The 25,288-nt window shown below is 38.6% G+C and overlaps 1 protein-coding gene and 1 long non-coding RNA gene across 4 annotated transcripts in view; both read left to right on the top strand.

The window, feature by feature from the left end:
* Nucleotides 1-25,288, top strand: part of LOC142835466 (uncharacterized) — a 506,414-nt gene that overhangs the window by 276,877 nt on the left and 204,249 nt on the right. The gene's annotated exons all lie outside the window — the stretch shown is intronic.
* Nucleotides 1,853-17,930, top strand: Adamdec1 (ADAM like decysin 1). 2 transcript variants are annotated; one of them, XM_075949596.1, is made up of 14 exons: nt 1,853-2,185; nt 4,010-4,128; nt 4,868-4,944; nt 5,995-6,073; nt 6,383-6,459; nt 7,997-8,183; nt 8,385-8,444; nt 9,627-9,698; nt 9,964-10,133; nt 10,497-10,578; nt 11,261-11,391; nt 13,688-13,862; nt 15,695-15,780; nt 16,993-17,930. In XM_075949596.1, the coding sequence occupies exons 1-14, from the start codon at nt 2,137-2,139 to the stop codon at nt 16,997-16,999; spliced, it is 1,371 nt and encodes a 456-aa protein (XP_075805711.1). In that variant the 5' UTR covers nt 1,853-2,136; the 3' UTR covers nt 17,000-17,930. The 2 variants fall into 2 exon arrangements, with proteins under 2 accessions (XP_075805711.1, XP_075805710.1); XM_075949595.1 differs by having other exon boundaries at nt 2,030-2,185; nt 8,382-8,444.

The following is a 25,288-nucleotide window of genomic DNA, read 5'->3' as shown; positions in this document are numbered from 1 at the left end:
TCTTTGCATGGACGGTCTGTTCAATGAATGTTGTTAAGCTGTGATCTTCAAAATGCTGTCTCTCAAGGACATGCCAAGAGATGCAGCTCCCGTCTTTGATGGGTTGACAGACTGCAGCTCTTACCAATGAACCAAATAGGAAGTTGTCAGCTATAAAACACATGCAGTTGTCAAGCTGAGGGCTGGAGCCCATTCCAGACCTCTGTGTCCCTTAGCTGCTTCAGCCAGTTTAGTCAGCAAGTGTGACAGCTTTATGAGATAAATGTTTCTCAGACTTACATCTTGGTTTTTTTCTTTTCTGTTTTTTTCTTTTAACTTTGAAGTAAGTATCTTTGTTACTGTTGTATTTTTATTTTTTAACTTCTGAAATTAAAACATATTTACATTATTTTCTCCTTTCCCTTCCCTCCATCCAGCATCTCCCATGTACTCTCTTGCTTCTTCTCTCAACTTCCTTGATACTAAAACACTTGAGACTATCATGCAAGATAGGAAACGGATAAGCGTTAAGACATTCCAGGAACTTGCTTGCATTTTATGCTAAAAGACAAATTATTGTACATTAGTAATATTTTAATGAGAAGTAAGAAGGATTAAAAGTGGAATGCTTATCTTTGGGGCCAGTAAAAGGAAATATAGGGCTGCACAGTGTCAGTTTAAGAGGAAGAAGAAGATGCACAAGGACAGACAGATTCAAGTGTGACAACACAGGGTATGGCCAGTGGTTAGAAGACATAGCTTTGCAGGCTGGGAAGTCTTCTAAGTGGAAGTTCAACGTGAGGCCAACTGCTTAAAGGCACTGAGTCATTTTAGAGCAATAACTTCCAGTTGATCTTTCTTTCCTTTTCAACTGTGTATTGTCATCTTTAGGAATTAATCCTAAGAGTCAAAGCAATGCACATAACTACAAGTAATGCATGTGCACAAGGCGATATGCAAAGGTCCTTCAAGTGTCATGTTGCTATTTAACGTCATGAAGGTTCTTACAGTATAATGCTGTATAAAAATAACAAATACCTTAAAGTCTTTATGCGGTAGGATGGACAATCTAGTCCCTTCTTTATATCACTGCATAAAAGGTGAATAAAAGTGAGCTGTGCAGACGTCAACAGAGCTCATCTCCTGCTGTTGGGCTATCTATCACTGACTCTTATCCTTCTCTACTGATTGTTATCTTTCTCCACACTTCTGTTTAAGGAATGAAAATATAAAATTCGGGTACTCAGAAAGACATTATTTTGGCTGAAAAGGAACTCATTGTATTCTTCAGTTAGATTCATATGCACGTGGATGGGTTAGCTAACACTGTTCAGAGTATTTATGTATGTAGGTTTCTTTGCAGTTCTGTATGTGTGTTTATGCCTACGAGTTTGTGTAACCTCATATAAACTTTGAGAGAAACTTTGTAGTTGATGTTACCAGAGTCTCCTTTTGCATTTAAAAACAGAGAGATTATTAACATTTGTGAGATTTTGCTTTTAAGATGATACACTTGGAACTGGGAAGATGGCTTAGTGGTTAACAGCACTGGCTGCTCTTGCAGAGGACCTAAGTCCAGTGATTCCCAGCACCAACAAAGCAACTCATAAACATCTGGAACTCCAGTTCCAAGACCACCGTCTTTTGGCCTCAGTAGGCACCGCATATGCTTGTGGTGCACAGAAATACAGGGAGACAAAGTACCCACACTTATAAAATAAAAGAAAAAAATTAAAAGACTGCATGATTTTTTTGCTAGTTTCTTAAAATATGGGCACAATAGTGACATTTTATACATTTGCAAATGCTTACGTAATTAAGTAATTATGTAATTAAGTGTCCCTGAATCTCATCTTCACACTGCTATCAGGGCAGAACTCAAGGCAAGCAGCTTCCCAGCTGTGAACCCTTACTGGGCCTCCCAACAGATGTAAACATTGTTCTCAAAGGAGGAACATTCTCTGGATTTTGATACTGCAGTTCATTGGCCAGTCCGCAACACAATTAGGAAACATCCCTTAATCTCACAAGTTAAATTCTCGAGACTTTATGTTCCCTTTCAACATCTAAAGAGAACTAGAGGGAGATCGAACTGGCCACTGGAGAGAGCATAACTGTGTGCTGCTTGGGACCTCCCAGCTACCCACAGAGACCAGCATGTCGTGGGTCCTGCTTTCTGTCCTGTGGCTCATCATTCAAACCCAAGGTAAGTATGGATATCTTGTAGAAAAAAAATCAGATTATTTGATATCAGATTATTTCCATGAGGAAAAAAATGACCTTTTCACTCATAATGTAAAAGTCAGTACCATTTGCACAGTATGTTTCTTATGTCTTTCTCTAGTGAAGTATGCTATATACTTACATATATTCACAATAGTTTATGCATACATATGTATGGGTGATGGTATTTTTTAGATCACATGTGAAACATGTATTCTAAAGCCCACTGTATACGTTTTCAAATTTTATATACTTCACTCAGTAAAAATCATGTTTATATATGATGTGACATTTTTCCAAATAGATGAAACAAATGCTGGTTATTGCTTGATTTACATTTATACTAGGAAGTGAAATTGTGTAAATATAGCCATTAATCAAGGATATTTATGAGTTGTTACTTTGGGATATTTCCTCAGTAGTAGGACAAGTTTCTCTATAGTAGAACATAATCAAAAGAAAAGTTGTGGAACTGTAGCTCTTTCTCCGTTTGAAGCTGATTATTGAGAGATTAACAACTTGATAACAATTAACTAGAAGCTCTTTTGCTACACCATGTATATTCTAAGTGCACTGATGCAATCGCTGGTTATCTTTCTAGGGGTGGCTTTGCAATCGTGTTAAAAAGTCAAACGCTGGGAGCCTGCATATTTCCATTCATAAACAGCAGAAGACTGCAGCTAGGGGTTTACCTAAGCTCAAAACACTCTCTACTTGTTCAGTGCAGGGCTGGCTTTTGTGCGTCTTATGTTTCTTACATTGTTAAGCCCTAGTGAGGTTCCCAAAGAGACTATAAAGTAGAACAACATTGGCAATACTTGTGTCAGAGAAACCTGCATGTTAATTAGATCTTTTTAAGTCCATTGAGTCAGTCCTTGTGAACTCTGTGGTAGCAGTTATGGCTGCGGTTTGCACAATAATTGAGTTAAGTGTCACACCTCCAATGAACTCTGATCGCTGTCCTAAGTAAGAATGTGTCTCAAAGCTGTGGATACACAAGCATCCAATGGTATGACTGACCTCTGTGAACAAGTGCAAACTTTCAAAAACTAGTGTCTGTGTTTTCCTACAACAGTGCTTTAGAGTTTCATAGAGTTTATGTGTGCAGCTTTTATACTAACCTATGTAGACAACAAAGGATAGAAGGCAAAGTGACTGTCTAAATTAAGCCTTTTACCTAGGACAGCAAGTCGTGCCTTTTGACTCTGAAACCTTTCTCCCTTACCGTGTGCAAACAAGAGAAACTCTCTACCTTGCACAACTTAAAGTTTCAAGAAGAAGATCCTTTTACTATAAAAAAAATTTCCCCACGTGCTCTCTGTTCCTTTAAATTTTCTCGGAGGAAGGGCTAATAAGAGCTTTATAGCCTGTGAAACCTACAGTTTTGAGGGTAAAACTGTAAAGAAAGATGAGCTTGGCTTATTGCGCAAAGAGGAATGAAATCACTGGGAATAGGGTCTCTCCTAAGTAAAGTATTACTTACATGTGGGTATCTTCATATTCAGAGAGAGGGTAGTCAGAGAAATGGCAATTGAAAAGGACCTCAAAGGAATGCACTCAGTTACAACAGACAGAGTCCAGATTTACCAATCAACGTTCTTATGAGCTACTTCTGTCCAAAGAGGTGCACAGTTTTCCATGGTGTGCTAGAAGTTAGGGAGACAGGAAACAATCCTTTGTCATTAAAGCTGAAGCAAGGGAGCAATCTGTTTTGAATGGTTACTTCACATCCATAGGACAAAGCAATCAGCCAAACAAACCCAAACCCTGTCAGCCTTTCTTATCAGTGTTTTCTGGCTTTCTCTAGTGATAGATACAAAGTCAAGCCCCGAGTTAAAGCTCCATGAAATAGTTCATCCTAAGAAACTAAACATTTCACCCAGAAGTGGAACTGAGAACAACCAGACAGAGAGATATGGCAAAGAGGTAAGTCATGTTTCACCATCATCTGAGCATCCTGTTCCCCAGCCTCCTTGCTCTCTGGGAATCAAAGAGAGTTGGCTGTAGACGCCTGTTGTAGACATCCCGACTTCCTCAGAAATCTATAAAAGGGAACCCCCAAACTTCCCTCTTGAGCCTGACTGCCTTTCAGAGACCTGTCTGCCATGCCGTCTATCTTTGGTGTGGGAGAGACAAGCAACAGTTCTAGAAGGAGACTTTCCGTTTTCAGAGTTCTGCCTTCTCTTTACCCACCAATTCCCCAGTGACTACACTTTTCTACAATGTAGGTGTTCTACCACGTTGCCAATATTACCTCTTCATAATATTTTTTATTTAATTCTTAGTGGATTTTTAAAACCATTTTAAAATATATTTCAGTGGAAATACATTGCAAGAGATGATGATTTAGTGTCCTGTTGGTAATTTATTATGGTACACAGGACAGGATAATATACATTGGCTTGCTAATGGCAAGTTTCTGTGTAACAAATTAGAGATAGATTGATGTGTATAGCTGTCAGGTGATTATAATTTAGGAAGTCCTTTTATGTGCAGATTACATTTTTAGATATAAGAAAGAGATAAAATGTAGGAGAAATACTTTAAATTTTTGTATCTTTGCTATTGCAAGGTATAGTGTACATAATTGACATGTTGTAATATTTATAATTTTTATATTGACCGAGAATTGTGTGCTTATAACTGTATCATTAAATATTTTCAGGAAAGATATGCTCCTGAAGTTCAGTATCAGATCATACTAAATGGAGAAGAAATTATCTTTCACCTAAAGAGAACCAAGTAAGGTCAATTACTTCCTGAAAACTCAGCCACTGGTTATATTCTCAGAACGCTGGGAAACTTCTCCTTGGCTGTAGTTTCATTTCTGTGGCTGAGATAAAAATATCCTGGCAAAATCACACTGGGGGAGAGAGGGGTTGCTTTGGCTTACAATTCTAGGCTGCGGTTCCTCATTGCAGGGAATCACAGTGTCAGGACCTTGAAGCAGCCCTGTCTCAGCCACAGTCAGCAGCACAGATAGGAATGCAAACATGTCTCCTGCTCAGCTAACTTTGCCTACTCTTACGCCCTCTGAGGACCCATATCCAGGAATGGTGTCTTGGGGTTCACTTCAGGCTTGGTCTTCCCACATAAAATAAGGCACCCAGGAAATCTCCCATAAATGTCTGCAGGGGATTCGATGCCCAATAAGAGGCAGGAACAGTAGGATCTTCAGAAACTGGCCTGTCTTACACAGTGAGACAAGAGGCAAGCATCAGACCCTGTATCAAAAGAGGTGGGAGGCGAGGGCTCACAGATGGGTTTGTCTTCTGATCTCCATGTGTGCGCTACATCATATGCAATTGCACACAAACACACGTTCAGAGGACCCCTTCCCAACCCACACATATGCAGGAATTATCCCTAAGCCTGAATCAGGGAACACAACCTAGAAATAAATTCTAGGAGAAGAAGAAAGGGGCACCACAGTTTTCTAACAGTCAGTAAGCCTCCTTAGTTGGTCTCTTATCTACACCTGTGATTCAGCTCCCTCCAATAATTGTGTCCTTGCTCCAAAGAATCCCATCAGCCCTTTAAACACTCATGGTGGAAGAGGAATCCCCAAGAGAAAAGTAATAGAGTGAATTTCCCCCTTTGGGGCTGATAAATGTGACTACATGCTTTGATTTATTTTAGTAGGGAAGTCCCAATGTCGGGAAAAGATCAATGGTCAAAAGTCAACTCAGTGCCGCTGTATACACAGTTATTCCCATAGTACAGAAGAGAATGCAGAGCAATCAGTATTTGCTGGAATCAGGAGTGTATTGTGTACCTTTCTGCTCTCCACAGGCGTCTTCTGGGGCCAGAGGACACTGAAACATCTTACTCACCCAAAGGAGAAGAAGGGACCAGACTCTCTCAGAATGGGGTAGGCTCTGAATCCACCCTGGGATCTGCCATTTATCTTGTAAAATACATAGGTCCGAGGATGGCCTTTAAATGCAGCAAGTGACTTGAAAGAGAAGGGATTATCCATGGCCAGGGAGACAGCTTTTCAAAGAGAGGAGCGAACATACTAACACTCATACACACAATGCTAATGTACCTACACACTCAACTAGACATCCCTACATACTTAACCAAAGTCATTCAAAAATATTTGTTTTTTTATTTGCTTATTGTGCACGTGTATGTGAAATGTCTAAATTTATACAATACGATATATTTTCTATTCTAGAAACCCTGCTACTACGAAGGCCACATCCTGAATGCAAGGGACTCTCTTGCCAGTATCAGTACATGTGATGGGTTGAGGTGAGAACTGTCATAGAGCATATTAAGTACTAAGTGACTCTGTCACCCAGTCTTGAGACTTCCCCGTGTCTTCTCTCGTCATCATACTGTTTGGATTGTTCATACTAATCCCTAACCCACTGGATTGCGTGGCTAAGCAGATGAACAAGCTATCCTGGTACAGTCACTTCATTACCTGTTGTTCCAGGAGTCAGCCCCAGCTCTGTAAAAGCAGAACACTGGACCTCAGTGACATCTGTGTGCATTACCAAGTGCTTCTACCTCACTCCTGGAACCTATTGTGTCATGTTTTCTTAACTAACATGCCGTATGTGTAGTTTTTTAATGTCTCATGTGATTAAAATGTGAAATAAATCATGTAATTGATTCCTAGCATGGTTCATACTGAACCTGACATCACTTTTTCTATATTATAAAAATCCCTCCAAGGACATAGTTTTATTGGCCTTTACATTGGCTTTACAATATGTCAACATATGGAACAACTTCCTGTTTCTAAGCTGATTATCTTCATAATTAAAGAGTCTTTAAGTTATTCTTGGTCCCAATTTGTTATGCAGCTGTTCTGAATGAACCTCTTGGTGTTCTCTCTAGGGTTCTGGGTGTCTAAATAGTCATTTACTGCTTTCTCCACTCTATCCATAGGAACTGCCAAGGAATAGTGGATAAATAAAAAAGCAAACAATAGGAGAATATTTAATAGACTCAAGGTGTTAACTCCAATTACTCTGGAATTGCTTCATTTAGTAATTCTTCCGGCTACTCTGGAAAATGACATAGACTTCCTTTCTTTTTTTCCTTTTTAATTGAAAATAGCCTTTTTTTTCTCACATACTGTGTCCTGATTGTGGCTTTCCTCACTTAACTCCTCCCAATTCTTCCACCATCTCCATCCATCCAGTTCTCCCTCCTTTCTTTCTCTCATTAGAAAATAAACAGGATTCTAAAGAATAATTATACTATACTACACTATAATAAAACAAAAACTAATACTTAGGGATAGGATTTTAAAAAGCAAAACGAAACAACAACAAAAAAAGAGAAGGAAAGAAGTCCAAGAAGAGACACAAGAATCAGATACATTCATCTGAATACCCAGACCAGTGGGTACCCACTCATTCTCACCCTCAGGAATCCTGTTAAAAAAAAAACCACTAAGCTGGAAACTATAAATATATATAGGCAAAGTACATGTAACCCTAACATGGCATTATGAAGTAAGAACCTCCAGTGATAAAGATGAGTTTTTTTTCTATAGTTTGTTTCCCCAGTGAGACTCCCATGGAGAAAGCTAAATTTTCGTTTGCAAGTGGTTATCAAAAGAGATGGCTTCTGAGATAGAGATGGGGACATGTAGCCTATTCTCCTTTAAGCTCTAGGATCCAATCAGGTGTAGACCTTTGCAGGCCCTGTGTCTTCATACTGTTTGGATTGTTCATACTAATCCCTAACCCACCGGATTGTGTGGCTAAGCAGATGAACAAGCTATCCTGGTACAGTCACTTCATTACCTAAAACACAATCTTATATCCCACAGAGGGTACTTCACACATCATGATCAAAGATATCAGATAAAGCCTCTGCAAGGCACAGATGAGGGGGAACATGCCGTCATTCCATACAGCCAGGGGGAACCAGGCACCGCTAAATACAAGCATGCTGATGAGCATGCTGGCAGGAAACGAAGCCATCTTCGAATCTCCAGGTCATTAAAAAGCCCAAATGTGAGTATAGCTTTAAAGCCTATGTATTTTGGCTGTCTAAGCAAGGATATAAGGTGCACAGGTTTATTCAGAAACAACTGATATATGTAAAGTCTCTGTTTACATATTTTTAAATTTATTTTGGGGAAGAAAATGTAAGTACCTGAATCAGTGTGAGTAGAGATGATTATTAATGAGGTTCTCTTGTTATCTGTAAAGCAGGAAGACCCCCTTCAAGTTCAGAAATACCTTAACCTCTTCTTGGTGCTGGATAACGCCTTTGTGAGTACAACGGATGGGTGCCCCTTTCCTAGTTCTCCCAACTGACGAGTCAGATTAAAAGAAGCCATTGGACTTGTTTGTTTTCTGTTGACCTAGACTTTTTGGCTGCTTTGTTGACAAAAGTTTTCACACATTCCATGCCACTTATTATGAATCAGTCACCAAATATTTGTCTGCAGGTAATAGACTTAGTACTATAGACCTATGTTCTAGTTTGCTTTCTGTTGCTGTGGTAAACACCATGGCCAAAAGCACCTTGGGGAGGGGATGGCTTATGTGCCTTACAACTGAACAGTCCATTGTCAAGGGAATCCAAGGCAGAAACTCAAGACAAGGCCTCAAGCAGAGACCATGCAGGAACAGCTACTGGCATGCTGTCCTGGCCTGCTCAGTTACCTTTTATATACAGCCCAGGTCCACCTGCTTGGGGTTAGCACAGCTCACGGTGAGCTGGGGCTTCCCACATCAATAAGCAATCAAGAAAATGCTCTACAGAGATGCCCACAGTGAGACAAAGGCTATTCTTCAATTGATGTTCTTCTTCTTAGGTGATTCCTATAAGAGGAAAGTCGACAAAAACTAACCAACATGTGCCTATAAGCAATGAAACATAAAATCATCAAAGAAAAATATTTTATTAAAGTATTAGATTGTTTTAATAGTTTACTATAAAATGTAGATGTCAATTTAGTAGGTATTATGCAAATAGGAACCCAAAACTATACACAATTTACAAAAATATAAATATAAGGAAGCTAGACTTTATGCTGTCTCATAATCAAGCCTGAATTAATATTTAGTGAATGCAAGATATTTAAACTATTAATTTGATGTAGTCAAATTAAAAATAAATGAGAAAACCCAGTTCTAATCCTAAAGTCCAAATTCGGAATGCTGAAGCAGGAAGAGCATAAGTTTAATGAAATCTTGACTGTGGTCTGCCTCATGCCAAACCAAGAGAAATAAACAAAGAGAAAGATGAAAGATATTATTATGAATGCCTAACTTTTATCTTATCAAAACCTCTATATTTGAGGTAGAATTTGTTGAAATAGAATCTAATATAAGGTAGCCATGAATTGATGAGGTGGTAACTATGTTAAAACATGTAAAATTTCTATTTAATCCTGTTACCACCAGTCTTCTCACTTTAATGTTCTGTTTTAATTTTGTATTTTTCAGTATAAGATGCATAATGGGAATGTGACTCGGATAAGAAGCTTTGTGTTTGAGGTGCTGAACTTGCTCAATGTGGTAAGGCATTTGTCATGTATGTGTGTTTCTACACCTGTGCCTAGGGCTTTGCCTGTGACAGACACTGGATGGGACTAAGATTCACCTAAGGGTGAGATCTCATCAAGGTGAAAATCATATACGGTAACAAAGGCATCTTCTAGAATTTCTGTTTTCATGATGGAAATTTATGATATTTATTGCATCCCTTTATCATCACCTGTAGTCCCCAAGGGTGCTAAAACTAAGCATAAATGTTTTCATAAAAAAAATGTTCTTTCCACAGATTTTCAGAACCATTGATACTCAAGTGTCTTTGGTGGATATGGAAATCTGGTCTGACAGTGATAAGATAAAGGTAGTACCGGGGATTGGAACCACATTCCGAAGCTTCATGAGATGGCATTACTCTGTTGTGGGAAAAAAGAAGTTCCATAACCATGCCCAGCTTCTCAGGTGAATTTCTTCTTGCCAGGGCAGGGATACAAAGGCAGAATGGGTGGTTATCTCCAAAGTTGCTTGACAAGAATTTCTGCTCAGTCTTATCTCTTGAATAAGTTGTAAGTGGCTTGATCACTACTTACTACCGTTAACAATAGACCCACGAATTATGTGAAGGTCATTATCAGATCAATAAAGCACATTCTTGGATGCAAAATATTCACCTGTAATTGTGGGCCTGTGGTATGGTAGAATCTGTGCTGGACCCTCATTAACATACAGAAAGCTAGGGGACACCAAGGGATGTTTATAATATCATTACCCAAGCTTCTGGTTTTCAGAGTCAGATTGTGATAGGACCTCTCTACTTTTACACAGTGGATCTGGCTTCCTCCAAGGGCGTGTAGGAATGGCAGCTTCAAATTCCTTGTGTTCTACATCATCAGTGTCCGTTATTGAGGTTTGTATACTTCTACTAAGACACCCTCTGATTCCATCGCTGTGAAGATGAGTGTCATGCCCTGTACCAGAGGAATCACTATGGCCATCAGCTGAATTGATAAATTAAGTTAGACATTAAACCAGTTTTGACCATTGCACTGTAGAGTCCTTGGATGATAAAATGTTAGCTTTGCCAAAGGCCTCTACTTCAGTTTATATCAAAGAATGAGGCTCACAAGGTTGAGACCAAAAGAGGAGTTAGGGTCCTTCTGTTGCCTCAGAGAGCCCTAAATGAATCCTTTGCTATAGCTGTTCAGAGGTCAGACAAGGAAAAACCTCATGTAAGGTCTTCATGTGGCCATTGCTACCAATGGCATAAGAATTACAACCTCAGTTTTATAGATGTGGCCATACCATAGCACCTAATAGTACTTTGCATAAAGGATGCAATTAATCTAACCCTCATTTACTGCGAATTCAGGGTATAATATAGTTCAGTATTCACCAATTGAGCTAGAGCAGTGAGTATGCTTAGAAGCCAACCATTTCAGATAGACTAAGCTAAAAGCCATAGTTGGAAAATGGGCTTAAGGATACACTATTCTTCCTTTCCCAACTACTCATATTAGACATTACACAGAGACACAGACTGAGAAATAACTGAACAAAACAAGAAGTAACAGGTGTTTCTATTTGTCCAGGCTAAACGAAAGAATAGCGTGACTCTTGCAGCAGTGATGTCACACGAGTTGGGCCATGCCCTTGGTATGAAGGATGTTGTCTATAGTACCAAGTGTCCCTCTGGCAGCTGTGTGATGAATCAGTACCTGAGGTAAGATGATATTGACCCAAAGTAAAGAGAAAAAATTTCCATTCCCAAATAAATGTACTGTGTGTATGTGGTAGGAGCACCTTTTCACAAAGACTGGCTGTTCTATTCTTTTAACCTGCAGCTTCTTCATTCATGCATTTTACCAAATTCATTAAGATTTCTGAATATACCATCATAGAATTTATTAGTATGACAATGACATCATTTTAACTTAAGGTTCTTTTATTTTGAATTGGTATCTTATTTCCCCAAAAGACTATCCTGGTTAAGATGTTAATTTTAGTCTAAGACAGCCAAGATAAACATATCTCCATCCCCATCACCAATTGAGCTTCTATTTTAACATATTCATTTATTATTTCATATTGCCAGTTACTTTCCCAAGACTTCAAGAAATTTGAAGATGCTATTGGTTTTTACTGCTGTGTAGTACTCTGTTGTATAAATGTACCACATTTTCTTTATCCATTCTTTGGCTGAGGGGCACCTAGGTTGTTTCCAGGTTCTGGATATTACAAATAATGCTACTATGAACACAGCTGAGCAAATGTCCTTGTGGTATGAGTGTGCATCCTTTGGGTATACGCCCAAGAGTGTTATTGCTGTGTCTTGAGGTAGACTGATTCCCAATTTTCAGAGAAACCGCCACACTGATTTCCAAAGTGGGCTGTACAAATATGACTCTACCAGAAATGGAGGAGTGTTCCCCTTACTCCACATCCTCTCCAGCATAAGTTCTCTTTGCTCTTTTTTATCTTAGTCATTCTGACTGGTATAAGATGGTATCTCAGAGTCATTTTGATTTGCATTTCCCTGATGGCTAACGATGTTCAGCAATTCCTTAAGTGTCTTTCAGCCATTTTCAATCCTTCTGTTGAGAATTCTTTGTTTAGGTCTGCACCCCATTTTTGATTGGGTTATTTGGTAATTTGATGTCTAGTTTCTTGAGTTCTTTACCTATTTTGAAGATCAGTCCTCTGTCCAATGTGTGGTCACTGAGGATATTTTCCTATTTTGAAGGCTGCTGTTTTGTCTTAGTGACTGTGTCCTTTGCCTTACAGAAACTTCTCAGTTTCAGGAGGTCCCATTTATTAATTGTTGCTCTCAGTGTCTGCACTACTGGGGTTATATTTAGGAAGTGGTCTCCTGTGCCCATGCATTCAAAGCTACTTCCCACTTTCTCTTCAATAAGGTTCAGTGTGACTCAATTTATGTTGAGGTCTTTGATCCATCTGGGCTTGAGTTTTGTGCACAGAGATAGATATGGGTCTGTTTGCATTCTTCTACATGTTGGCATTCAGTTATACTGGTACCATTTGTTGAAGACACATTCTTTTTTCCATTATATAGTTTTAGCTTCTTTGTCAAAATTCAGGTGTTCACAGGTGTGTGGATTAATACCAGGATTTTCAATTCGATTCCATCTGTCCACCTGCTTGTTTTTGTGGCAATATCAAGCAGTTTTTATTACTGTATATGTATAACAGAGTTTTATGCCAGGGATGCCAATGCTTTCAGAAGTTCTTTTATTGTAGAGGACTGTTTTGGCTATTCTTAGTTTTTTTTTCCATATGAAGTTGAATAATGTTCTTTCAAGGTCTATAAAGAATTGTGCTGGGATTTTGATGGAGATTGTACTGAATCTGTAGATTGCTTTTGGTAGGATTGCCACTTTTACTGTGTTAATCCTACCTATCCAAAAGATATTCATTTTTTTATATTTTCAACAATTTCTTTTTTCAAAGACTTAAAATTCTTGTTGTACAGGTCTTTTAGTTCTTTGGTTAATGTTACCCCAAGATATTTTATGTTATTTGTGGTTATTGTAAATGGTGATGTTTCTCTGATTTCTATCTCAGGCCAATTATCATCTGTATATAGGAAGGCTACTGATCATTTTTAAGTTGATCTTGTAATCTGCCACATTACTGAAGGTGTTTATCTGCTGTAGGAGTTCCCTGGTAGAAATTTTGGGGTGACCTAATGCATACTATTATATCATCTGCAAATAGCAAAAGTTTGACTTCTTCCTTTCCAATTTGTATCCCTTTAATCTTCTTTGGTTGTCTTATTGTTCTAGCTAGAACTTTGAGTACTAAGAGAAAACATTCAATTAGAATATTACACATACTTCACTAGCCACCATAGGCAGCATAGAGATGTTCTAGACAGTGGCTGCATTTGGTGTTTCCACTGAACTTGGTCCACAGTGAGATATAATAGATTTTTCTATTTACTTATCACCTATAAGATTCTGTACTGTGTGTAACGCTAATCTATTTTTTTTCTGTTACAGTTCAAAATTCCCCAAGGATTTCAGTACTGCCAGTCGCTCACTTTTTAAAGGGTTCCTTTCCTCTAGAAGTGGAAGATGTCTGCTGCAGGCACCTAATCCTAAAAACTTCATAAAATTGACATGTGGGAACCAAGTTCTGGAAACGGGGGAAGACTGCGACTGTGGATCTCCTGAGGTATGAATATAAATGATGTTTAAAGTTATGTTTATCAAGATTTCAAAGCAGAACGACTGGGTAAAAGTTATATACGTTAATTTTCCATTTTCTTCTTTAAATTATTTTATTTTATGTTTTATGTGTGTGTGTGTGTATGTGTGTGTGTGTGTGTGTGTGTGAGAGAGAGAGAGAGAGAAAGAGAGAGAGAGAGAGAGTTTATGTGCATACACATAACATGGAGACCCAAGAGAGAGCATCAGACCCCTTGGAACCGGAGATACAGGTAGTTTTGAACTGGCAAACATGGGTGCTGCGATCTGGACCCTTGTCCTCAAGACTGTTCAGCAAGTGCTCTTAGCTGCTGAGCTATCTCTCTAGACTCCTTTAATTTTTTTTTTTTGCAGTGTTCCTTTAGAAATTTGTTCAGGAGATGAAATTGGTGCTTTGCTTTTGATTTTAGTTAACTACCCCATGAAAAGTGTGCATGCACACACCCTCCGACCCACTGATAAAACCCACCAACATCTGTTCATGGCATGATCACACAAAGCCGAATGTAAAGAAGGAGTAATTGCCCACAGCATGCCACATTCCTTGTAGACACTTGGAAATTCCTACTTTTAGGGCTTTAGGAAATGGTGAATCCATGTGAATTTGTGATTTAGCCATTATTTTTGACAGCTCTTTGACAATGTAGAAAGCATCTTAGATTTCAGAGAATCAGGACATTTGTGCAGAAGTTTGAATTTTGTATCAGATTCTTCATGTAGTTGTGTCAGGATTTGATTTCTTATTTGAAAGTACCTTCATATTTTCTTTTGTGTTGTCTAGGGTTTTCTTTTTGATACTAGTAATGATTCATTGATATTATCTTTGATGTCATTTTACTATTATCTTAGACACTTATCAAATACTTTTAAGAGTTGACCCCAATTTATTCTATGGAGGTAATCATTACACATTTCAATAACATTATTATCCAGGCAAGGTTAAAAAAATTACTTTTAATTGAAACTTTTCCTCTATTTTAACATCATTTGAATAGTTCAGAAAGGTTCATCCTTGAAATTTTCAGTAGATTTTAGTGCAGTACCTTTCAGACAAAATTTATTTGAGGAAATTCTTTGTGATTTTTCTCCTCTTGGTCTTTAATGACAGCGTTCCCTGAGCACAGCATTTCCTCCAGTCATTGACTTTCCCTGGTTAAGGCCTCTGGAATTGGTACAATAGAGTGGATATCTTTAAAAAGAGAAACTTCTATGATCAGGTCTGAGAGTTGCACTAAAAATAAGAATTTACAGGGAAGTTTAATTTTTGTCCCTCTAGCAGGATAAACAATAGAAGCTTTAGCCTTGGATCTTATAAACTCCTCAGCCATGGATTCTTGACCAGGTTTCCCGTACCAGGCATGAGTTTCCTCCTGTGTCCAATCAGAAAGCAATTGGCTACCCCCATCACATTAGATTGCACTGCAGTAGACAGCCCCTCACTTAGGAGTATATGGGTTATTAAAAGTAAAAAAAAAAAGCCGGGCCTGGTGGCAACACTTAAGAGGCAAAAGCAGGCAAATCCGTGAGTTCAAGACCAACCTATTCTACATAGGAAATTCTAGGAGAGTCAGTACTACATAGAGAGATGTCTCAAAAAAAGGGGGGACACAAAGTTGAGAAGGAATGGAAAGAAACAGGGTGGATCTGGGAGAAAGGATCCCCCTGGGGGTACAGCAGGGCTAAATATGATCATAATATATTCTATTAAATTCTCAAATAATAAAATATGATTCTTTAAAAAGTGAAATTTTCATTTGCTGTTGTAGTAAACTCGGGGACTGTTCTGTTTGTTCTTTGTAGGAATGTACCAATCTCTGCTGTGAGCCCCTCACATGTAGGTTGAAATCCCGACCTGACTGTCAAGAAGAAGCATCCAACCACGTCACGTGAGTACTGTCTTGTCCACGTTCCCCAAATGACTTGCTGCTTTTCTTCTAGATTTCAAAAAGGTGTCCTCCTGGGCTCAATAACACACTGAAAACAAAGTTCACCTGCACTTTTTAAATGACTTAATTTTGTAGAGAAGAAAGAAAGCAGTATACACGAAATTAAGGCTGTGTGGTTGGTCATGTATGTATGATAAAATGGGTGACTCCGACATTTATGAGATTAGAGTTCCAGGGACTTCTGCCAAAATTGGTTTCATTTCCTATAGTTAACATGTTAGCATGAAAAGAATTAAAGTGTACTTCTAACAAGACTTGATTGATGAGCATAATTTATTCTCCATTGGAGATGATAGGGATTGTTTGCTAGGTATTCAGAAATCAATAATCTTTAAAAACTCAATGTAAGCTTTGACAGTTTTATTCATTTCATAGTGTTTCGATGGATTACAATCCAGGTATTGTTTTGGGAAGGCCTGAAGATCTGTGTGATTTGGGGTAGGGGAACCAATGGCTAGGCATATGGCATTAGGTTTTTGTTTGAGTATTAAGTGGTCTCTGTACATAAAGACTATAGCAACAACAGGTATCAGAAAGCTGGGATTCGGGAGATGTGATAGGGGAAGAGTTGTTCTGTGCCCTTTTCTCAGACATTTCCAGGAATGAAAAGTGTAGGGACAGTGAAATAAAATAACCAACTCCAACACCATTCAGTATCACTTCCTCAGGAAAGGAACAAAGGTCAAAGGAAAATGAGGATTCCTTTTCTATTTACTAAGCACTGTTGAATACTTCAGTGAACCTTCTTATGATCCTCTTGCCAGAGAATTCTGGAAATCATGCCAAGACCAGAAGCAGATGTACAGAAAAGCAAAATGCAGAGTAAACAACCAACCAAAAACCTTAGTTCCTTTGAGGGCTGGAATGACAGATACCTATGCTCCTTTCTACATAAAACAGGAAGTTCAGCATCGATGGAATGATGAGCTTGGAATCTAGATATTTAAATTCCAGTCTTAATTCTGCCAAAACACTGTGGGATTGAAGACAAGTTACTGAACTCCTTCCCTTCTTGTGCCATGAAATTACTGATGTGTTCTCCCAGTGAAGTTGCTGGCCTTGTTTGAAGTCTATAAATGTCCATTTGTGTCAGTCCAGAATATTTTATTAGATAATAACCACAACCTCTGTGTTTTGTTTTTCTTTAATTAGAAAATGATCCAGTGTGTACTTCATTGAGAAGCTGCCCTGCCGAGACCAAAGTCTAGAACCTGATACACCAGGAGTCTTGCCTAGTTTCACTTTGTGCTTTTACGTAGACTTGCCTCTGAATATCGCGTGTGAATCCATAGATTTAGTCACTGGACAGTAATATCCCCAATCACACTTGTGTCTCTAGTGACTGTGTAGACAGTTTCTCAATTTCTCCTAAATAATACAGTGTAACAACTATTTGCACAGCATTTTCATTGTCGAAGTTATTAGGTGTTAGAAGTAGTCTTGAGTTGACAAAACATTTAGAAGACTTTCAATAGTTGTAAACAAATATACTCCAGTTCTTATAAGGGACCTCCAGTCCAAAGATTTAGGTACCTGTATATTCCTGGAGCCAATCCCTACTAGACACTGAAGAAAGACCTTTGCTTTTCTCTTTCCATCCTACTTTCTGCATTCCAGTCAACAGGTAAACAGATGTGAGATGTTGCCTGTATGTGTAGGTTTTATCGGCGGTGTGCAGGCGAGACCCATGAAGGTGTAGTTTTTGTTTCAGTCGTTGGGAAACAAAAGAAATGAACCTTTGCTGAAACCTCAACACACTCCACTGAATGGTTGAGTTGATCCCAAACTGCAAAAGCACAAGTGATTTAACACTGAATCCCTCTCCTAATATAGGAAGAGCAGAGCCCCAGTCCCTTGCTGTCCCTCACTTTGTCCAACTCCTGTAAATGTCCCTGCTTTGCTATCTCATGGAATATTGATTAGATCCAAACACTTTTCATGTGGTCAAATATAGTTTCTCATGTTTCTCTCACTGCCATGTGTAAGATTTATTTTAAGAAGTCTGTTATTTGCAACTTAGTGGAAATGGAAAGCTAAGGCTTCATTTATTGGTTGATGTAATAAACTGTGCTATCAATAAAATCAGTGAATCCTTTGTGGTCATTTTCAAAAATGAATATTTCCAAACTTATTTACATGAATCAAGATCCTGATTATTGTTCACCTCAATTACCTCCCACCCTAGATATAAGTGGGCAGCAGGGCAGAGGTGTGGTAGGAAGCTCCTTACTAATTCTACTTAATAACATACAATTCAAGATAAAATATTGGCATAAAATGGTCACATTTAGCTCCAAATGTTTTAAAAATCTAAGTTCTAAGAACGTGCTGGATTAAAATGTCCTATTAAATAAGTCTTACCATGAAAAGATCCGTTTTTGCTTTTGTTTATTTTTGAGATTGTATTAATTACCACATTTAAGTTCAATTAATTACAACATTTCTTCCTTCCCTTTCCTCCCCTCAAAACTTCCATGTACCCCTCACCGCTCTCTTCCAAATTTGTGATCTCTTTTTTTCATCCATTGCTATGGCATGCATATGCCATATTTGTATAACCACACACATTATTAAATATAGCCTGTTGAGTTTGTATTATGCTATTTGTATGTATGTTTGCAAGGCTAGCTGTTTTGCACTACACAATCAATGAATGTGCTCTTCCCTGGGCAGGGCCACCTATCCCACTCCTAACTTTACTCGGTTGCCTGTGGGTTTTTGTGTAGGGTAGAGACCTCTGAGACATTCCCCCATCCACTTTTACAGAAAGCGAGCTTAGATGTTTGGACGGCAAAAAGAAAACACACAAATGACACATCACCAAACCAATAATGTAATATTTATGGAATTATATAGGAAAGGTAATCATTGCTAGGTCATAAAATTGTTCAAAGAGTCATTGCTGAGACTAGGAATTACGATCTCTGAGTGCTTGACAGGTTGCAAGACGAAACATCTGCAGGATTTACTTTTGGTGTTTGGCAGTAGCGTGCAATCTCATATGTGATGTATTTTTAACGTTTAGAAACTGCTTTTCATGAGCACAGTTCTATTTTCACATCCCCTCCCTCTAAAACACACAAAATACTGTCAAACATCTGTAAAATGCCTAAATTTTCTACATTTTTTAATATTTTTGCCTAGTTTGATACTTAAATAAATAAGTTATACAGGAATATTCTACAGGAGACTCTGTGATCCAAAAGATCAAGTGACATGTCTAAGGTCATCAAAAACCTAGTGCAAACACAGAACGCAAGTCCATTCCCTAAACACTGAACCTAAGATGGCCACTGTCTAATTTCTGTCTGATAGAGTTCTCCCTAGAGATGGATGGACTGCCCAAACTACAGTATTTGGAAAGTAATTAACAATTGATGCTGAATATGTGGTGAATTCTAAGAGAACCAGATGGGACTAGGAAGTGCCCAGGGGGTTGAAGCAGAAATGTCCACAGATAGTCTTAGAACATTCATATACAGACACTCACAAGGTCTCACACTCATAAACACACACACACACACACACACCTCATACATACATACATACATTATAAACTTACATATGCCCACTCCCACTGGATACCCATGCCTTCTACAGGTTGCCACAAAGATGCTACACATAAGCTATAGAGTGCAGGTCTTCATTTGGTAATAGTTTATATTTATAGCTATGATTATGTGGATAGTAAAGTGTTTGTTTTTCTAGAATAGCCCTTTATTTAGATTTTCTTAGGGTTCATAAGAAAGAATCTGATCCCTTACTCTATGAACTGACATAGAAAGGTGAGCTGAGACCAGAAGACACAAAAAGACAGTTCTTTTTTTGTATGTTTGTTTTGTTCTAAGTCCAAAGTGTTAAAGGGAAGGATCAAGTACTATATGTGGATATTAAAAGAGTTAAAAGGGGTGGATTAGAGAAATTGAGCATCTGAAGAAAGGTTTGAAGAACAAATCAATTCCTGTGGAGAGACTGAAAGACACCAGATTTCCTCCCCAAAATATCAGGCCTTTGTGTTTCTCCTGGTCAAGCCAGCCAGTCATCTAGGTGCAGGAAAATCCACTGAGTCATGTAAGGGGGATTTCTACCTCATAGAACTTCCTGACTCACTTATCAGGCAAGCACTGTCAAAATGATACTGTTGTCTCCTCTGGGAATTAAAATTAGTCTACCCAGGGACTAATCGGGTCTGTTTACCTTCTTCTCCTGGTTTTCACTCAAAAGAAAAGCAACTCATTACTTTGTACATGTTTCTCCAACCTCAGTTTGAAGCCAAACAATTCAGGATGAGGTTGAGATATGAGGACCAAGGGTTCAAAGCACCCTGGGCTGCATAAAACTTTCCAGATACTCTAAACAACTGTTTCAAAAAGCAAGCAGAATTTGGGGGTAAGGAGTGGGGTGGATGGAGAGACAGCTGTGATTAAGAACATTTGCAGTTTTCATAGAATACCCAGATTAGGTTCCTAGCACCCACATAGTGGTTTCCAACTCTGAAGATGGACACTTAAAAGAAATCCCACACTAGCTCAGAACTGAGTATAATAGAGGGTTATTTATTTAGGTGTAGACTCACAGATTATAGTCCTCTGCACAAATGGGGAACAGGAACTGAATCTGACAGCAGAAGAGAAGACAGAGGTGCTCTTTACATGGGTATATATGGTATAAGAGGCAACACCCAAGGGGGCAGGTAACTTAAAGGCTACTGGTGGTAGGAATTCCTACAGCCCAACTGGCCACTAATGCCAGCTCCAGGAGGTCTGATGCCTTCTTATGGCCTTTGTGTGCAATAGGACACCAGATACACATGTGGAAACCAGATATACATCCATGCAGGCACAATACTCAGAAAGTAAAACTAAAGTCTTTTTAAGTGAGAAGGAGAGGGCAAGAGAAACAGGAAGAGAGAAGGGAGTGACTTTTTTCTTTGTCTCACTTTTCTTCTGTAGACAGTGTCTTTGATTATGACTTTCCTTCCCACCCACCTGTGAACTTATTGCCGATTGGCCCTTTGTTGGTTGGTGTCCTAGACACAAGTCCTCTGTCTCCAGTGCAGACCCCTAGTATCTCAGACAAATCAGCTACTTGTGCATGAGTGATTTCTCCCAGGCAGAGTCTAGCCTTTCCATTTTCTTAAGGCCATCTTTCCGAGGTTAACAGATTTTGACATTACGGAAATCTGGTTTGTTGTTTCCTCTTTTTATGTGTGTTTGTCCTGAACCAGATCTGCTTTGCTTCCTTCACTGGGAAGACTTTCTGTTGCTCTTTGAGAAATCACATTCTTTGCATTTTATACTGATGTCTGTAACACATTTCAAATAAACGTCCATGTGCGGTGTCCGTGAAAGCCCAGTGTTTGTTTTTTTCCGCACACACACAGCCAGCTTTCTAACAGTGTTGTTGAAAGAATAAGTAGTCTGTTTCCCTTGAATCCTCTTGGTGTATGATCAAAACATGTGTACACATCCATTTCTGGTCCCGCTTGACTCTTCTGCTCATTCGCATGTCTATCTCGTGACCTTATTAGTACCTCCAGTCCTTCTGGACATTGATCATATTACTTGGACGCCAAGACTTTTTAAAGCATCTCTTGGCAGGGTAGCCATGCCGAACCTGTCCAGCCTGATCCAGGCAAAGAAGCCTTGTTCGTATCCTGATGCTCTTCCTTCCCCAAGTCCTGCTATGCAGTGACCATCTGAGCCCACATGACACCTTCCTTCCAGCTACAGACTGTCATGAGCATCATCCCCTCTGCTTCACTGTCCAAATATTGCCTGATCTTTAATTTCATCTCACTATTTCAATGCGAAGTACGGATTTTTCTGCTTTTTATTATTGCTAGGGTTTTTTTTTTGTTATTGTTTTGCTTGCTTTGTTTTTTCAAGACAGGATTTCTCTGTAGACCAGGCTGGCCTCGAACTCATAGAGATCCTCCTGCCTCTGCCTCCAGAGTGCTAGGTATTAAAGGCGTGTGCCACCACTGCCCGGTTTCCTTCCACTTTTTAATCTAGAGACTGGTGTGTGTTTTGTGGGGATGCCTCACATCTATTGCTAGTGGACAGAGGAAATAATTTTTTTTATCCTTAAACTACTGTTTATCATTAATTTAGGGTTAAATATTTCAGCTTTTCATTGGATAAACTGAGGTATAGGATAAATAACAAATACATGTGGGATATACCAAAGCACTTTCCTGGCCCAGCTACTTGTACAAAATGAATGTAAAGCTACTGTCCCATGAAAGAACATTCACCAGATTTCCCCGCACTAAATATCAAACCCAGGTCCCTGTGCGTACTCGACAGGCATCCTATACACTGCAATGTACATGTGTTAGTGGTGCGGGCAGGTGTGCTTTAAAGCTGTAGTTGGCATTGCCTTTCTTTTTCATGAAGAAGCATGTGTCATGCTTCCCTTTTGTTAGGCAATTGTGACACCTGCTGTCGAAATAAAGAACTGAACTCCACTCCAAAGCAGGCTGTTGCTGAAAAGGCAGGCGTGCTGTCAAAATGCAGACTTCTAGGGAAAGGTGAGCAGGGAACAGTCAGCTTTTCATCTTTATTAGAGTTTTGTGCTGAAATATTGCAGGCAGTCCCAGAGATGTCTCTTTCCTGTCTCTTGATATCATTCTCAGGATGAGATGGTGAACAATTTAATGACCACTAGGTAGACAAAGAGTTGAAGATCTTCACACATTTTGGGGCATCGTAGAAAGCACTGTCTCTTACTTCCTAGCTCCCTCACTGCGATTTGTGACATGGATGGATGGATAGATAGATAGATAGATAGATAGATAGATAGATAGATAGATAGATAGATAGAGATGGATAGATAATAAGATGAATGAATGGATAGACAGACACATATATGATAGATAAACATGATAGACAGACAGATGATGATGATGATGATGATGATGATGATGATGATGATAGATAGATAGATATGATTCACATAGATAAATGATAGATAGTTATAAATAGGTGATAAATGTAGATGGCAGATAAATGAGATTGTAGACAAAATAGATAAAAAGATGATAGAAAGAAATAGTTGGTAGATATCTACATGACAGAGATGTTTGATAGATGATAGATGGTAGATAGATAGATGACAGAAAGATGATAAAGATACACAGATAAATGGAAAATTAGAACTTCCTTTTGTAATCATCTACAGAAATTTTCCTACTCTCCTAATCAGCACATGGACCACTGTAATCATCTGTTCCCTTCCATCATTTCCCAGTCGTCCTCAGCTTCAACCATGTCCCAGAAAAGCACTGACCTTATTTCTATCACTGTAAATTAAGTCTATCTTTTCCAGTTTCAAGCAAAGAAAATCATACAGAATACATGCACTACGTCAAAGGTGTTTTTCAGCATAGTTGAGGCTATATCTGTTAATAGATCCGATTATTGCTACATAATTCATTACTACAAAACTTAACGTAGTGTATTGGTCAGTCTTCTGTTACTACAACAAATGTCTGAGGTGATTATACCGTTTTAAGGAGGGGAGCGTCCAATTTTGAATGTATTTTGGAGATTTCAGTCCCTAATTGTCTGGCCTTCCTAATTTTAGATCTGAAAATATATAAAAGTATTATCTGAAAACATAAAGTGTATGGCATATGTGGGAAAATCACTAACTTACTGTGAAAAATGAAGGGAACAGAGTGCTGCAGACCCCTCTGCTCTGCCTACTTGCAACTTAAGATATTTTTCTTTATTTAGTTATTCAGGTAAAGAGTTACTTTGCTGTTTTTTGGAACTTCTTTGCAGCTCTGTCTCTACATGTTAGAACTCTCTTAGATTTTGATGCTTTACATTTTCTTGTCATTTCTCTCAGCTTATTCTCTGATTTTCTGTTTAATAATTGGTTCCGAATAGATTTTCATTTCTATGTAAATTTGGATTTACATATCACAATGAGAAAAGGTATTTGATATATTTTCAGCATTTTCAGATTTACTAAGATTGGATGGGCACATGGTCCATCCAGGAAATGCATATTCTATTGCAATTAGATTGAGCTTTCTGGTGGAACTCCAATGCACAGTCTCTCTTCATTATAGTTAAACTACCCTTCCTCTTGATTTACAGGGATAGTGGATCTCTGCATTGAGCACATAGAGTTGGATCTTGCTTTTAATTTATTTGTTCTCTCAACCATCAGTGTTTTCTGGTTGAAGAATATATTCACTCACATGTAATTACTAATAGAAATGTACTTATGGCCACTTTTTGCTAGATTTTATCCTTAACTTCTGTTCTTATTTTCCCTTGTGCTAATTTGATAGCGAATTATTTGAATTAATTTTAGTTCATGCATATGTATATTTGTGCCTGCTTCTCTATATGTGCACTGTGAGCATGTAGTAGTCACAGATACTAGAGGAGGGTGTCAGAAATGTAATTGCAGATGGTTCTGAGTTATCATGTGGGTGCTGAGAACTGAACCTGGGTTCTATTTTCATTATTTTTTGTGATTACTATGGAATATATATATATATATATATATATATATATATATATATATATATATATGAAGGAAACAGAGTATATATTTCCATAGTAAATATATTGCCATATATATCATAGTAATCAACATAGTAATTTACCATAGTAAATATATATATTTCTAATTTAAGCTAATGTGAACTTCACTGATGTGGGGTTCCCCTCTGTATGCTGTGAATATGTTTTATTATCATTGGTTAATAAAGAAGCTGCTTTGGTCTATGGCAAGGCAGAAAAGAGATAGGCAGGAAAACTAAACTGAATGCAGGAAGAAAGAAGGTGGAGTCAGGCAGATAGCATGTAGCTGCCAAAGGAAAAAGACTTCAGAAGTTTACTGGTAGACGACAGCCTCGTGGTGATACATAGATTAACAGAAATGGGTTCATTTAAGATGTAAGAGCTAGCCAAGAATATGCCTAAGCTATTGGCCAAACAGTGCTGTATTAATATAATTTCTGTGTGATTGTTTGGGTCAGGGTAGCTAGGAATGAAAGAGTAGTTTCTATTTACAAAATGGGGCCAAACATTCAGCAATGCACATCCACATAAAGCCGAAGAAAGCTTAGGAAAAAATGACTTCTGGGCCCACAAAAATGGGAGTCAATTGGAGCTTCTTGGTAGCTGTGTATTTTCAGATAGACTTGGTTTGCTGGTGGTTAAGCAGAGGCAGAACTCTTTAAGGGACAGCTTCCTGGTTTGTGCTGCCAGCACGAACGGCTCTGGCCCTTTCAGGAGGTCTTACACTTAAATGGGGTTTGTGAGGAGTGTACTATTGGTTGTTTAATGGTGACATAGACCCACTGCATGCCTGGAGCTGGGGTGGTAAGCATGGCTCACAGAGATGAACATACCTCTGCCATGTTGGATGGGGCAGAGCCAATAGGAAAAGCCTCAGCGTTAGGTCTAGCCATGCCTCCTGAACA

Source organism: Microtus pennsylvanicus, chromosome 15 (genome assembly GCF_037038515.1).
Source record: "Microtus pennsylvanicus isolate mMicPen1 chromosome 15, mMicPen1.hap1, whole genome shotgun sequence".
Classification (NCBI taxonomy): domain Eukaryota; kingdom Metazoa; phylum Chordata; class Mammalia; order Rodentia; family Cricetidae; genus Microtus; species Microtus pennsylvanicus.
Note: the sequence above shows the minus strand (reverse complement) of the source record. Positions and strands in the feature narration are given on the sequence as shown.

Bases quoted from the DNA above. Each gene is read 5' to 3' on its own strand.
- Adamdec1 (XM_075949595.1), top strand. From the start codon at position 2,137: ATGTCGTGGGTCCTGCTTTCTGTCCTGTGGCTCATCATTCAAACCCAA. The intron at 6,460-7,996 runs GTGAGAACTGTC...TATATCCCACAG, and splicing joins AGTACATGTGATGGGTTGAG to AGGGTACTTCACACATCATG. The intron at 13,863-15,694 runs GTATGAATATAA...TGTTCTTTGTAG, and splicing joins GCGACTGTGGATCTCCTGAG to GAATGTACCAATCTCTGCTG.